Genomic DNA, 15,935 nt, shown 5'->3' on the forward strand with positions numbered 1-15,935 from the left:
CCGTCAGTATGCTTGAAGCGTCGCTTGACTTTCTCCAAAATCTATGGAATTACGTGCATCCTTCGACCTATTTTGCCGTTGACACTAAAGCGCGAAAGTCCAGCCTTCCTCAGCAACTGTTACAGGTGGCGGTGTGGGCCAACTTCCCTTATACGGGATTCCCTTACATATGAACCCCGTCTATTCCCTGTACTGCGCCGGTGACATGTTCAGGCGGGCAACGGTGGCCTTTTACCTTTTTGCGCCGGTAAAACGCAGCTACGTGTTGCTGATTTCGACTTCCAGGCACGCACCTGGACAGCTCCACAACAGTGGGACGTATACGAGCTCGAGGGCAGTTCCTTTAGCTCGATGCTTCCAACGTACACTGCGAACTGCTCCTGCACAAACTTCGTGGGGTTGTTGGCCAAGGTAGTCCTCCTTAGGAAACGCTGGTCACCACCGGGGATAAAGTAATTCCAGTAAAGGTGTAACCGAGGCTTTGGACATAGGGACATTTTTCTTTTACAACACCACTATGAAAGCAAAGATGGCATAATTGCCACACACAACCGCTGCAGCGCGGTACCGACCAGCCCGCAAGCGCAGCACAGACACCAAGCTGTCGCGAGGAGGCAAGCAAAACCGTCCTTTTTGCTTCAGTTCGGTTGAATCTTGTATCTATGTCTCACTGGGCAGGAGAGATCTGAATGCGGCGCGTCATGAAAAGCTTTTGCTTGCCTACCGTCCCGCACACAGCGGCATTGAGCCGAGAGGACTGAGCGCTGGCATTCGCGCAATTCGCTTTTCCGCGCATGCAGTCTCTAGGCGCGGAAACCGTCGAACCAGAACGTGCTGTACAGCCATGGCTGCATGTATCCGCATCTCTCCACGAAAGGAATGTCTAGATCCCCTTTCGGATGTGGAAGGGGCATTGAAAATGTGGCGGTATCGCCATAGAGAACCGGAACAGTCAACAAACTTCTGGACTGTCCGTGCCGTACAGGCCGCTTGCGCAAATGCGTATACGAGCGACGAGTAAGGCGGACCATGGGAGTCGCCGACGCTTTGCGAGCTGTCACTGTTTCCGCTTCTTCTGTACTTCCACTGTCTGAACAAAATCCATTGCTTCGTTTCACCCAGTGGATGCATACTCTGTACCTCGTCGGCGACTCTTTGTTCCGCGGGAAGTCCCCGTTCATCGGTCACCCGTCTCCCTCGGCAAAGCGCTGCCCCGGCGAACGGGCTGTTTCTCACACTTTTTTCGTTTCTCCAAGACCTGTCGTCTTCTCACCTGATTTCCGAATCACTGGCGTATTCCCTTGCTGTCCGTCCCTCAATCCTTTTTGTTTTAGGTGGATCAGTCGCCTGCGGCGCGTTTCGCGCAGCCGACAAGTCAACGCGTGCCAGGTGGCAATTGCATGCCAGATTTCAGCCTGACGAGACCGCCCTCAAGGCGCTGAACCTACGCATTTGTCACTTTTTCGTCACATTTCCCGTTCGGGCCCTCCGAAAGCGCTGGCTCCAAAGCTTTGCTTGGTGCATCTGCGTCGGTGCCTGGCCTGCGCTCCTCAGCGCGCAGCTTCTTTGCCCGAAAAAGTGTGGCCAATTTGCGAGCGACACAAGGTACAATGATTTTATGTTTTCCTCCGCTTTTCCCCCGGGTACCTCGGGCGGGGCTCTGCTGTGCCCGCACAAACAGACGGACCCTGAAGGCTCCAGCACCTGTTTTACGCTTCTCTCCGACAGCAATTTCTTTGCCTGACGCATCGACTTCCTGGTCTCTCTCCAGTTGTTCGCGTGACGAACTTGTTCAGTGAGCATCTCCGTCTCCACCCTCGTTCGAGAACGAAGTCCCCCGCATGAAAGCCACTCGAAGCTAAACTCTGTCTCCCCTCCTTTTCCATGTTCCCACCTCAAGGAGAGCCGGAGCTACGCCGTCAGCAGGGCCATTGAATCTCAACGTCTGTACAGAATTTCGACGCAGCCCGACGTGGCGTGTGACTGACCGGTTGGCCTCTCACTCTCCGTCGTTCTGTGCTGTCTTTTCTCCTCTGACCTTCCCCTCTCCGTCTTCTCCGTCTCCGAGACGCCACAAAGCTGGAAAGACTTGTAGAAAAACCAATGTGCCGGTCGTGCCGACGCTGTCCCTCCCAAAAAATCGGCCGCATGCACACCGTCGAATTTTCCCCGTGTTCTTCGCCAAATTCGAGAACGCAGCATCCTCCACGCGAAACGCTGGTCGGCTGCCACAAGGCCTTTCCCAAAAGTGGGAACGGCCCCGGTGCGCCTCTCCGGCTCGCCTCTCGCTTTCTCTCCGCTTGTGCTTCTCGAGGCGACACAGCGCTCGCGTCTCCCTTCTGCATCCACAGAGGCATTCCAGGTAGTTGCGCGTAGGGTCAATGACGTGTAGGCAGTGAGACGCCTTCCTCCTAGTTTTTCCGCATTTCACGCGTCTGTGGAGCGAGAAGACGCAGTTCCGCGGAAAGCGACTGTCACCCGCTTGTGGCAAAACCTGCCTCGGATTTGCCCCGGAGTTTCTGCTGCCTCTGAGCTGCGTTCGTGTCAAGATGCGATGCTGCGGGAGCAACCAAGCCAGACGCCGCTCGGCGTCAGCAGCGGGGGATTCCCCCCCGACTGAAGCGGTGACAAAGACCGCGCTCGGACTCAAACAGACATTGCAGGGACACATCCGTCTCCCGGTCAAGATGGAACGGGCAGTCCTCGAAGATATTCTCACAAAGACAAACCTGGGACCAAAAGAAATCAAAGACCTGTACAACAGGTGAGCCTCGCGCCACCCCAGACACCGTCGCTTTCCCCAATGTCTCATATGCCTTTTTGTGCATCTATGTATAAAACCATGCATTCATTTATCTGCATGCGTAAATGGGCGGTGGGTGAATGTGAGGACACACATCACTACGTACATGGCAATCGTCTGGGAGGGAGAATGACAGGTATTTCTCTTCGGGGAAAGCCTTTGTGCGGGACATATGTATATGTCCGTGTGCGTGGAAACCGTGTGAGACGTTTCTTTCTGTACATCCCAAAAGAAGCAACGCTCAACCATACACACATGAATATATACATATATACATATATAGATAGAAAGATAGACATAAATGTAGATGTAGATACACATATATGTAGATAGATAGATATACATTGGTGAATGCATGCATGTGCGGGTCTCCGTTTCGATATTCCAGATTCCGAAGAATCGCTCCAGATGGTTCGCTCCCGTTTTCTCGCTTCTGCGACACTTTGGGAGTTCTCGGCATGGTAGACGAGACTTTCCTCGCCGAGCGCCTCTTCAACGCCTTCGATACAAACGGAGACTCCACAGTGAGCAGTCTGAGAGTATTGGCATCCAGCCTCTTCTCTCCCAAATCGATCTCTGCGGAGTGTCTCTTGGAGCGTCGATCGGCTTAGGTCGTTGACCAACGCATGCATTTGTCTTACTTCCTCGTGTACCTAGACATGTGCACATGCATATATATATATATATATATATGCGTATATACGGTGTTCGGATAGCAACTCTACCTATACTTGTATGCTTATATACGAGCGGTGTGTGTAAGTCGAGATGCCATGCGCTCCTTTTAATATGTACCTGCACAGATGTATACGAATATATGCATCTAAAATGTCGATGTAGGCTGCATTGGAGTTGCTGCTTGAGTGTGTTGCGGCTGCTTTGTGTTTTGTGGAGCAGCTGAGTTTCACGGAGTTTGCCGTGGCTCTGGGCATCATGATGCGCGGGAGTGACGACGAGAAATTGGATCTCTCCTTCAAGATTTTGAATCCTACGTACGTCTCGAACATTTCCACTCGGTTCCTGCCATTCTGTCTTGTCCGTGCATCCGTGCCTTTCTCCCATTTCTCCTCTCTTTCCTTCTTTTCTTCGCCTTCGAGCCGTCGCTTCCTGGCCTTCTCTTTCCTTGCCTCTCAGCTGCACTGGCTCTTCCGCGTCTGCCTCTTTGAGAGCGCGTGCGACGCGTTTCGCGCTCCGAGCTGGAGCTGTCGAGACACCCGGGACTTGCGGCATGTGTTGTCTTCTCAGCTACGGAGGCGGCGCAACCTGCTTGGCCGACTACGGCCTCGGAGGGTTCGAGGGCGAGGACGAAGCGTGCAGCGAGTGGGACCAGGCGTCGGCGGCATCTGCGCCTGCTGACCAGGAGAGGAGACGCGAGGCCTCGTTTCGAAGCGACGCCTCAGGGCTGCCAACCAGTGAGACTCTCTCGCTCGCGCGCTACGAGGCGCTGAAGCCGCAAATCGAACGCGACACCATTGGCGTCGAAGACTTTGTGCTGCTCATTCACTGCGTCGACCAAACCCGGAAGGCACTGATTGGGGGTTCGCAGCCGAGCTACCCGGACGCCGAGATCCGGAGAGTCTTTTTGCAAAACGCGACCCAGATGCCCGACGGATCCTCCCGCATGATGCTCCTCGACTTCAAACGAGCCGTGCGAACGTCGCCCGCGTTTCTCGCTCTCCTCGGCGTGCTGCCTCAAGAACTCGCTGTCGACACCTCAGCTGGACACCAGTGCATCCCTGCGGCCAAAAAGGCAGTCTCTTCCATGCGACGTAAGCCGCGGGGTTTACGGCAGAAAGGCCCCCGCCTGCACGGCGCCTCACGGGCCAGGGAAGACACAGACTTGTTTAAAAAGTCGATACACACACACGCCTTCACTCCGACATGTGTTTGCACATAGATACAGAGATTTTATGCAGATTAACCACATATACATATACATATACATATATGTCTATATATATATATATATGGACATCGATGTATGTGTATACAGGTTCAGGTGTGTATGCTGATCGGAAAGGGATGCGTCGCAGAGGATCAGTTTGTTTTGCTCAGTCTCGCGCTCGTCCATCGATTTCCTTCGCTTGCGGGTTTTCTGTGGTTCCTGCGTTCCGAGTTCTGCGTAGAGCCGAGTGCGGTTCCGCTCTGTGTCGTCCGCTTTCCACATCTTTCTGCAGGTTTGCAAAGTACAGCGGTGTTGCGAATGGACAGTCACAAAGAAGGCGTCGAAGCTGTGAAGCAGGAGCTCAGGCGAGTGCGCGAGGAACTGGGGCGCGTCGTGGATTTCGTGAACGGCATCGTCTCCGCCGTACAGCTGGAGCAAGTCACGCAGGACGCGATCATTGCCCACGCCATCCAAGACGACGACGCCGCGCACATGATCGATGGTAAGTGTCTCCGGACAAGCAACTCGGCGTGAGAATCGTGCGCGAGCAAACCTCGGGGAAACCCGAAAGCGAAGGCTTCGCAGAAGGGGGCCATGAGGGACAGGCGAAGAAGGCACGTCTCCGCGCGAGGGTCGGGGTCGATTCGCCGGAAAACGCGTCTTTACCAGAGCATTGGCAGAGGGGCCAAACGCCCCAAAGCGACAAGAGACGAAAGAGGGACAGCGCGTTTTAGTCGCCGCGCGGCTTTGCGGCCGCAAAGAAGAGCGGCGAGCAGTGTGCAGCTGCGCGTTCTCCAGTGTGTGCCGTTTCCAGAAGCCCCGCAGGCGCGCCTTCTTTCGCGCCTCTACCGCAAACCACAAAGGCCTCAGAGATCCGAAAAAGTGCTCACGCTGGAACGACCTCTCGAGCCAAGAAAGACGCCGGAAGGCGAACCTAGGGGAAATTCAGTCGCTCATCGGTTCCACGAGGGCCAACGGCTCTTTGTCTCGTGTTTGCAAATGGGGAGTGAAAACTTGGAGCGGCCCGAGGATTGGCCCCACACATCGAACTCGCGTGTTTAGACACCTTTCCTCCCTTCCCTTTTGACCTCTCTTCCCCAAGTGGAAAACCGGCGTTCGCGAGAGGCGCTCTGGTCGAGATCGCTTCCATATTCCCGCCTTATCTTGCCAGAGTTTCTCTCTGCCTCTTCCTCTGGTAAAAATGCCGCCAAGGGGAGAGCCGTAATATATGGATCGTCGTTATCCCCCGCCGCAGTAGCGAGAGGAAACTGCTTCCCAGCACCTCGCCGCGCTGCGGTCACCCGTGTGTATTCCACACCTTTTTCCGCGCCTCGGGGCTCCTGCATTTTCCTCAGGCGACTTACATCTTATAGGGTAGACTAGCCGTCGCGTCGCCCGCTCGACACGCGCTGTGCCTTTGTGTCTTTCCCGCTTCCGGCGTGCAGACACCGCGCCGAAAAGCCCTGCGGCTTCCGCCGCGGATCCGGAAGGCGCGTGTGAGAATAGCTTCGCTCGTTCGACTCCGCAGCGAGTGGAGCCTGCGGGAGAGTCGTGTCGCTCGCTGTCGGCCGAAGATCTCGAGACCATTCCGAGCTTCCGGATTCGGAGCCTGAGCGAAATCGAGAGAGAAGACCGACTCGCTCGGTCGCGCACCTCCGTCCAGGACGGCGAGGCGGAGCAGTCTCTGAGCGCTCCAGCCTCGCGCGCAGGCGCCGCGCCGGAGTCCAGAGCCTCTGACCCCGCGCGCGGCGCTGCGGATGACGCGTTGCAAGACGCGACGGGGCACGAGGCGTCGGCGGCTCGGGAACTCGCGCGAGAGACGCACGCGCACCTCCGGCGGGCGCTGGGGCAACTGCAGGCGGTGCGGGCTGCCGGCGGGGTGAACGCGGTGGAGGAGGCGAACAAGACGATTTCGCGGATCGAGGCGATTGAGGCCCGGATCGGCCGCATGCTCTCGCTGCTGCGCGATGACGACCGGTCGTCGCTCTCCTCAGCGGGCGTGTCGGCCGGCGAGAAAGAGAACCGCCGAGTGAGCCGCGTCACAGTCGCGCTGCCGGCGTCGAGAGACTGCACCAGTTTAGGCAACGCAAGTCAGACCCCGGCGTCGAACGGCGGGCGCGGCAGCCTCAGGTTTGTCGGCGACTACGGATCGTTCAGCTTCATGTCGAGCTCCAAGTCAGGTGGTGTCGGGTCCCGCGACGAGGGCGGGAACCAGGAGAGCGACGGCGAGGCGCGCGGTGACGGAGACCTCGGACACGGCGCGAGCGATGCGCCGCTGGAGGACGGGGACGCGCAGTCCAGCGGCTCGCCCACGCACCTGAACGAGGCCTTCGCCGCCGCGGGCCTCCGGCGCTTCGGCTCGGACCCGAGCCCGTGCGCCGCAGAGCCCGACGGAGAGACAGAAGAGAAGGAGACACCCCTCGCCCTGGCACGCGGACTCGAGAGCGGCGCGCGGGACGGGGCCGTGCGGGCGCACACGGCGACTGCAGCGCCGACCTGCAGAAAGCACGGTTTACCCGGAAGCAAGTATCGGTCCTTTGCGTCGAAGAAAGTCACCATTCGCCTCAGGAATTCCGAGGCGTCCCAAAGACACTTGACTGACGAGAATGACGCGGACGCAATCTTGGCGGTACGCCCACGAGAAGGGACGAAAGGGGAGACAAAAAGGTTCAGGCGTTTCCCACAGCCAGAACAAGGGAAGCGACGGGGGGTATTTTTTATAAATATAATTTATAATTTTTTTTTGTCTGTATAAAGTAGAAGATCCTATATATATAGGAATATTTAAAACAAAAGACAAACTCGGTCCACAAACAAGAGCGCGAGGGAATAGGCTGTAGGTCGCCAGAGAGGCGAGAAGAGTGGGCGCGGGGGAGGCGGCAGATCCATACACAGACGCACCGAACGCGAAAAGCGACAGAGAGCCACGAAACCAGCTCAGGAATTCAGGAAACCGTTACGGAGACAGCGGTGCGCGTGTCTCTCGTTTGTGTCGGCGGAGGAAACGTTTCACTCGTGTTTTGTCTTTTGCGCCGCCGACACTTGTTCAGGATGGACTCTCGTCACACCCATGCAGCCGTCATTTCCAGTAAGCCAGAAACGGGGCATCTCTCTGTGCTTTGCTTGCCTCTGCACTCTGCATCTCCGCCACGTACTTGGACACACATACACCACTCGATCCATTTCTCTGCACAAACGTATCCGTCGATGTGTATCGGCCCCTCAAAGTAGGATCCTGCCGTTGTTGATGCGTTTTGCCTTCTTTCAGCATGCCGGAAGAGGGATACGCCTGTCTCACTTTGTGGCTCGGATCACACTTTTCTTGGAGATGTTGTTTTCAAATCGGAGGTTCTCGCCGATCCCAGTAGCGTCTCGTTGCTTCTGGGCCCCCGGATAGAAACCCGCACGAGAAAGAGACATGCGTTATTTCCTCACTGTGTTCGTGCGTTTTCCGTCGAGTCTTCTCCCCATCTTCGCGCTCCCGCCTTCTACCCCTCGGTGCGCACTTTTGAGGGGACAGAAGCTTTCTACGCCCCACTGCCGTCTGGTGTTTCCTCCCCCCTTGCCGATTTTTCCTCCCACTCTCTTTGCTCTCTGTCGTGATTCCTGTTTTCCGTCCGGACTCTCTCGCCTGCTTTAAGGCCCTCCCGTGCGCGCCTTTCCGCTCTTCGTTTGCCTGTGCACGCAGCAAGGATAGCAGCACCCACTCTGGAGAGATTCAGCTGCATCGCATGTACATGAACCGACCGAACGTCTCCAAATTCCGTGAGCGCGCAGCCGAGCACCCGCCACACAGGAAGAAATCGCGACTCACCTGCAAAGGCCTGCGTGGATCTTCCTATCTCTTCAGGCATTTACAGATATTTAGATGAATCGAGACTCGGTGATGGGGGTGGAGAGAAGTTTACTTCTGCGTCCATGGGATCTGATAAAAATAGAGGGATACACACAGGCGTCAGCATAGAGGCTTGTCCTGCCATGTATATATATATATATATATGTTTATAAGTTTATATGTATAAGTGTATATATATATATATATGTATATGCAAATACATGTATAAGTATATATATATATATATATATATATGACGAAGCATCTGTGCAGCTGCATACACATAGGCACATGCGGAGATGATGAACATCTTTCGGCTTTTAAATTTGTGAATGCGGTCGTTTTTCTCGCGTTTGCGCGTTTGCGCGGGCCATACCGGCTAGATACGAGGGGGAGAGTTCGAGATGGCTCAAGATGCACACTTCCGTGGTTTTCGCTTTTGTTGCCTTCGCGGATCTCGCTCTCGGCGATTTGTTCAGCGGACACGCGTCGACGACGACGGCGCACCATCCTCCCTGTCGGCTCTTTCCGCCTCAAGCGCGTAGACAGCAACAGTTCGCGGTATGTCTTCGCATCTCGCTTCAAACCTGCAAATGTTTGATCTCAGGAAAATCATCGCATTCTTTTTCAGAGCCACACATGACATAGAATCAGCGTATTTGTGCTTAAAGGGATACACGCCCGTAGCATGGCTATCTGAACAGGAGATGGCAAGATAAAACTGCTCCGAAATACACATATACGAATACATACATACATACATACATACATACATACATACGTACATGCATATATATATATATATATGCATATATATATATATATATATATGTCTATATTTGAAGGGTTAGACAAATGGCGACGGTGCATGCAAGTCGCATTTGCTTGCATGTGCCGTTGCCTCCCCTGCGTCGAGTGATTGTGTCTTTTCGAGTGTTTTATCTGCTTTTTCTTCTCTGGTTTTTGCAGTCCTACGGGAAATACCAAGGGATTGGCAGTTCACTTTGGCCACGAGAACTGGGACACGGTGATCAACATCATGGTTGGGATTCGACTGGCTGCTGGCCGCGCGAGTAGCGAGCCTCAGCGAGCGATCGAGCGCTACGACTTTGTCATGAAGGAAAAATTCTCCATTCTTCCAAATACTGGAATGGTCAATCGCTTGAATGATCGCCGCTCTCTGGTAAATCGCTTTCCTGTTTGTCGCGTGCTTTCTATCTCTAACGTTTTGATTCGTCCCTTCGCGTCCATGTGTGTGCCCCACGCATATTCACGTGCGTCGCCTCGGTTTCTGTATCGATGCTTACACATGCGCATCAGAGGCCTGCATCCAGAGAGCTTCGATTCAACAGGAGAGAACGCTTCCCTTTTCTCGCTCTCTCTGCCTGTACAGACTGCCGCCTGCATCTCACCGGGGGCGCATGTATTTGCAACTGTCTACTTTCAAAGGTGCATGCATCGCAGAAAGAACAAGCGTTTCGGTCCGACTGCTTGAACCACCGAGAGCTCCTGGACGGATTCCGCCGAGAGGCCGTTTTTTGGCCTCGGTCCATTCCCTCTGGCGGTGTGTACACCACCTGACCGTGTGACTGCCGCCTTCTTTCTGGCGTCTCCGAGTCTCCCTTTTTTCCACGAAACTGTCTCTGGTTCTTCGCCTTTCTCCAGTTTGCAGTCCGATTCGTCGATTACGCTCCCATGGTTTTCCGGAGACTGCGGGAAAGATTCCAAATCAGCAGTGAAACCTATGTGCGCTCTGTGGGCCCAGAACAGCTGCTCGGCAATTTGTTTCTCGGTGAGCACAGACAGCGGCGCATGCTTCTCCACTCCGCCCTCTAGCGGAATCTTTCCAGGCTCTAAAAGACAAACTGCGAAAAAATGTGGATCCCATCATCGAGCAACGAGAGAATTGCACCGCTAAAGCGTCTTTTGGGTTCTACATCGTATAGTGCCTTCTGCATGTGGTCCTGTTTTTGTTTTCCATCTCTGCTGGCACAGAAATTTTTCTTGCAACCCTGCAGATAGACACCCGCTGAAACTTGCCGTTTTTTCCGGATGTGTTAACGGCGGATGCTCAGTGCCCTAGCGCTCAGACACGCCAACTGAGAGGCTGAAATCGACGGAGGCAGGGAAAGAAACAGACGGAGAGACACCGAGACAGGGAGAGAGATGCACACGCAGATGCGACAGCTGCTCTCGCCCATTTTTCACGTGGATCTGCCGTTTTCAAGATCCACACATGAATATATATATATATAGATATATGTATATGTGTATATATTTGCGTATAAATCTGTGTGTATACATGTATATATATATATATATATATATGTATATCGAGGTACATGGATGCTTTCAGAATGCAGGGGAACGTTGGAAGAAAGGTGATGGCAGTGCATTAGAGAGAAGAACGTGCGGCTGGTGAGAGTGAAGAAGTGTCTTCGCCGCTGGATCACTTTTCGTTTCCGAATGCCGCTGTCCCTTTCAGGCAATTTGTCGTCTTTGTCCGAGCTGGTGTCTGAGGGAAGAAGCGGTGCACTCTTCTACTACACTGCGGACGGGAAATTCATGATCAAAACGGTAAGCAACCGTCACATACACAAAAGTATCTGCACGCAAATAGTATAGCGCATGCGTATACAGAGATAGAGTTCGTAGGTGCACCTATACATGGGGGAGCATTGGCCACCAATATATACGTATACATATGTAAGTGAATAATCCTGCTTGTAAGTAAATGCATAGACATGTATGTGTGCCTGTGCGTACACGCGTGCGTAAGTGTGGACATGAAACGAAAACGTTTTGAAAATAGATCGATGTCTTCATTCCGAGAGGCGCAAAACGTCTCTCTTAAGCGCCAGCTTGGTTCGAATGCAAACGTCCCTGCGTACAAGCAATCCTTAAATGTGTGACGAAAATAACATCTTCATATATATATATATATATATATATATATGTATGCATATATATGTATATATATATATATATATACCCGTATATGTTTATGAAAGTGTAACTGGCCATATAGTATAGGTGCGCTCATCGGGAAGAATGGGTGTCGATTAAGAGGAGCCAGCGTGTGAATAGGCAGATGCGTACTTTTTTTGCGTTCGTCTCCGACTGTGTGAAGCCTGCGCGCTGTTTCGAGAAGATTCGCGGTCCTCGGCCTGCTCTGTTTGGCGTCTCGACACTTGCTTGTGCGGCGCACATGCGCCACCATTTTCGACGTGCATGCCTTTTTCGTAGCTCGGCCTTCGATCGGGGCACCATTTCATGTTTTTTTCCGCAGATTTCAAAGGACACAGCGATGTTTTTGCGGTCGATTTTGCTCGACTACTACGAGCACGTCATGGCGAATCCCGACACACTCCTCACGCGTTTCTTTGGACTGCATGCAATCCGCCTGAAGGAGAAGCACCGGGGCGGTGGAGTCGTCCTCTCCCGTACGTCCCTTCGCAGCCAGTGTCCACTTTCGAAGAAACGTGACGCTTTCAGAGACTCCAGAGCGAACCTCGTCCCTCTAAGACCGTGCCGCATCTCTCTACACATCCGGAGGGGTCCTCTCGAGTATAAGCCGATCTTGTTTCCAAGTTCTCCCCCGGACACGCGGCGCGAGTGCCTTCACCAGGCAAGCGCGCGGTGTGGACTCTGCGTGCAGCTGCGTACCGTTCTTGAGTTTCATTTGTAGCCGGCTCCACGCTCTGTGTTTTCCAGCGCACGTGGCCTCGGACCGTCGCCTGCACAAAAAGTACTTTATCGTGATGTCGAACTTTTTCCACACGCCCGTCGAGATCCACAGACGGTACGACCTGAAGGGCTCGACGTACAAACGGCAGTTGCACCCTGATCAACTCAAGTAAGTCGCGTCTCCGTCGGGCAGGGGCGTAGGGGGGTACAGACCTTAGTTGGAAGTGCGTTGATGGAAGCATCGTACACACACTCAGCTAGTTATGGAGAGAGACACTCACGAGCTCAAAACCATCACTTCGTAGTCTCAATGGTTTGGCAACGGGTGTAGATACATACGACGCACTTCGCGAGACCCACAAAAACCACAATGCACAACACAGATTTGTACAAAGGTTCCCCCGCTCCAGTGCTCCTCGTCGCTCTCGAAACACAACGCAGCTGTAAACTGGTCGATCTGTCGCGGTTCTGACATTTCCAGGCGCGCGAGTGTGCGCCGGTTTGCACCTTTCTGTAATTGCTTCACGCATGCATGCGCGTGCTTCCTTGGCCTCTCAGATGCCCCTGTTTGCAGCGGCTTCAGGACCACACGCATTCCGTGCCGCTCACATGGTGGCCAGGTCCTCACGCATGAACCCCCATGCAGTTGCCCCTCCAATATATATATATATATATATTTATATGCAGATGTGAAAGCAAATGTAGATGCAGAGGTACACCTGAGTAGATGCATGCCTGGAGAAGAATGCGTAAACATTTGTTTGCAACAGAAGAGTGCATTGTTTGATTGAATCGCGAGGGGACCGGGAAGCGGGGGCCCTCGCTGGTTCATGGACACAAAGTAACAAAGTTGGATGTGGTTTCCTGCATCGCGCGCATGCCTGTGTCTCAGAGACAGTACCGTCGCTTTGAAGGATCTCGACATCGACCGGGAGAAGGAGAAGGTGAGGCTTCGCTTCAGGGAAAAGGTCTGAAAACGGGAGGCGTCTTTATCGAGTCCGAGGTCGTGTAATCTGTTTCGATTTGAGGTGCTGTCCGTCGTGGTTTGAGCCTTGGAAAGAGATCTGGAAAGGACAGGGGGGTGCCGGGCGTGAGTCGAGATGACGTGAATCGTGTTTCTTCTCGCATGTGTCGTCCGGCGATTCCTCTCTGGAGAAAAGAGGGTGAAAAACGGCAGCGACACGGGATGCGTCACTGGTTGTCTCTCCGCTTGTGTCCTTTGCTTCCCAGATGGAATTGGGGCCTGAGCGACGAGAACGGATCCTCGCGCAGATGCAGCATGACGTCGAATTTCTTCGAGCACATCAGATCATTGACTACTCTCTCCTCCTGGGCATCTTCTACCGCAAGCGTAAGTCACCCCGCGCGTTCCTTTCAGAAGCGCGAGATTCCCTGGAAGACGGACTTTCCTGTGGGAGATAAATCCACATGCGGTTGCAAAGACGGATCCAACCATGCGAAGTCGACATACGCGCGCGCACGCCGCGCCAAGCGAAGGAGAGACAGAGCGCCACGCCGCCGACCTTCACTGTCTCCCTCACATTGGGGGTCTTCACCCGGGCCCAGTCCGCAGAGAATACACACACCCTAAACCTACATCCGTCGTCATCAATGCTTCATCTCCGCTGGACGTTGGAATCCCCACATAGACACACGGCGATTTGCACGTGCGCGCGTTTATCGACAGATATACAGATACTGAGTACCAAAGTCGCACATGCATATATGTATATACATGTGTATATTTATATGTGTATCTTTATATATGTATATTTATATATGTATATTTATATATGTATATAGTTGCACATATAAGTGCACGCAGTTTGTGTGTAGACGCGCACACGGTGAGGATTTGTTTCCAAGAGAAGGCCCACAAAAAGCGGAGGCTCTCTGGGATCGTGGCTGCGGGAGACCCTGTCGAGCCGAGACCGGCGTGGTAAGCCCCGGGCTGGGGCCAGGTATGTTTTTGGGAGGTGAAACAGACCTTCCTCCGTCGCCTATCCTCGCGTCTTCCCTCACATGTCTTCTCGTGGCGTTTCCAGAAGAACCGGAGGACGTCATGGCCGCCATGGTGGCTTCCCTCCCCACTCCGCCGCCGCCTCCGCCTCTCGGACTCCACCAAAACTTCCGCCTTCACCATCTCTCTGGGCCTACTCAACGTAAGAGAAGCCGTTCTGCAACGACGCTAGCACCCGTCTCTCCCGGGCGAAAACATATATGCATATATTTACATATATGCATATATATATAACCAATCGGCAACGTACGAACTTATATATCATGTGTATGCATATATATGCAACATACACGCACATAGGTGTACATACATATAAATATCTCTTTTTGGAATGCTCTGCGCAGGGAGAGCGACAGGGGAAGTGGAGGAGATATCAGACTCCAGTGTATGTGCAGAGTAGCGATTGATAGTTCCGTTTCGATGTGGATCTGTTGGTAGGTGGTCTGCACGAGAGCTGGCTGTGTGGGTTTTCGTTGATCGTTCAGCTTCGCCGGAGCCGCATATCCCCTTTTTTCAAGCGGAGTTTGGAGGCATGTGGTCTCCCGACCAATCGAAGCTCTACTATGTGGGAATTGTCGATATCTTGACTTACTGGAATACTCTGAAAAAACTCGAGCACGCCGTCAAAACTGTCCAGTAAGTTTTCTTTCCAGGACCGTTTCACACTCTACATATATATATATATATATATGCACTACATATATATATATATATATATATGCATGTTGCTGATACGCGTACACAAGTGTGTCGCTTTTTCGATGTGGGGCTTTTCCGAGATATCTGTATAAAAATAAATATGTAGACAGGCCAATCAGGGGCATCTTACTTCCCCCTCCATGTGTATAGAGTAGGTATACATGCGTATCGGTGAACGCTCGCTTCGCGAGTGCATCGATTTCTAACGCGAGAAAAGGAGGGCGGTACCAGAGGTATGCTCCTCGGGGATCTGCCTGCGAAGACGTCCCATGGTTTGCGCGTTCGAGGCTCGTGAGGGGAGCGCGTGTGAAGGAGACGTAGCCGCGTTTCCGCCTCGGCGCTTTTTGCAGAACCGGCTGCTCTCTCTGGTCTTCGAAACGCGTACCAGCATGAGCTGTCTGTGCGATGCTGCATCACCACCAGTCGTGAACACACCCATCTTCTCGAGGGGCGGTCGGCTGCGCTTTCCGCGACGAGTCGAGGAATCGGTTGCGGGTGGAGGCGAACGCCGCCGCTCCTCTCTCTGGAAGCGACGACGGTGCGGTAGCGAGGAACGCGCCTTTCCTCACAGGAGTTCCTGTCTCATTTTCATGGAACAGCCACCGTCCTGTGTGCTCCGAAAGGGTTTGGGCGTACCTCGCTCCTAGTGAATTCTGTTGAATTTGGTTTCCGCTTTGCGGGACACGGCCGCGCGAGGGTCTCAGCCGTGTGGGGTGACACCGGAGACTGAGGGGCATCTCTCTTGTCAACTCCCCGCGATTTCTGAGATCCGCAACCTGTCTGGGCCTCCACACTCGAATGTGTCCACTCGCGCCGCCTTGATTTTGCGCCTCTTGCGTGTCTCGCTGTACAGAACCGGAGACCCGAAAGGTATCTCCTGCGTGAATCCCGACTACTACGCTGGTAAGCTTCGCCTGGATTCTCAAACCAACCCCTCTTTGCCCTTGCTTCCTCTTCTCCCCTGGCGCATCCGCGCAAAGTCAGACAGATGGACACGTCGGAAGCG

At 53.6% G+C, this 15,935-nt stretch overlaps 1 protein-coding gene across 1 annotated transcript; it reads left to right on the forward strand.

Annotated features, from left to right (window-relative positions):
• Nucleotides 1-2,549: 2,549 nt before the first annotated feature.
• NCLIV_031010 (Phosphatidylinositol-4-phosphate 5-kinase family protein, related) lies at nt 2,550-14,870 on the forward strand (the record flags this gene model as incomplete). Its single annotated transcript, XM_003883297.1, has 18 exons — nt 2,550-2,764; nt 3,192-3,327; nt 3,701-3,795; nt 4,049-4,572; nt 4,981-5,190; nt 6,134-7,317; nt 7,739-7,776; nt 8,377-8,453; nt 9,003-9,084; nt 9,493-9,706; nt 10,189-10,315; nt 11,009-11,100; nt 11,813-11,966; nt 12,238-12,379; nt 13,103-13,154; nt 13,441-13,561; nt 14,256-14,372; nt 14,716-14,870. The coding sequence occupies 18 exons, from the start codon at nt 2,550-2,552 to the stop codon at nt 14,868-14,870; spliced, it is 3,735 nt and encodes a 1,244-aa protein (XP_003883346.1).
• Between the last annotated feature and the right edge of the window lie 1,065 nt (nt 14,871-15,935).

Source organism: Neospora caninum, chromosome VIII (assembly GCF_000208865.1).
Source record: "Neospora caninum Liverpool complete genome, chromosome VIII".
In the NCBI taxonomy this organism is placed as follows: Eukaryota; Apicomplexa; class Conoidasida; order Eucoccidiorida; family Sarcocystidae; genus Neospora; species Neospora caninum.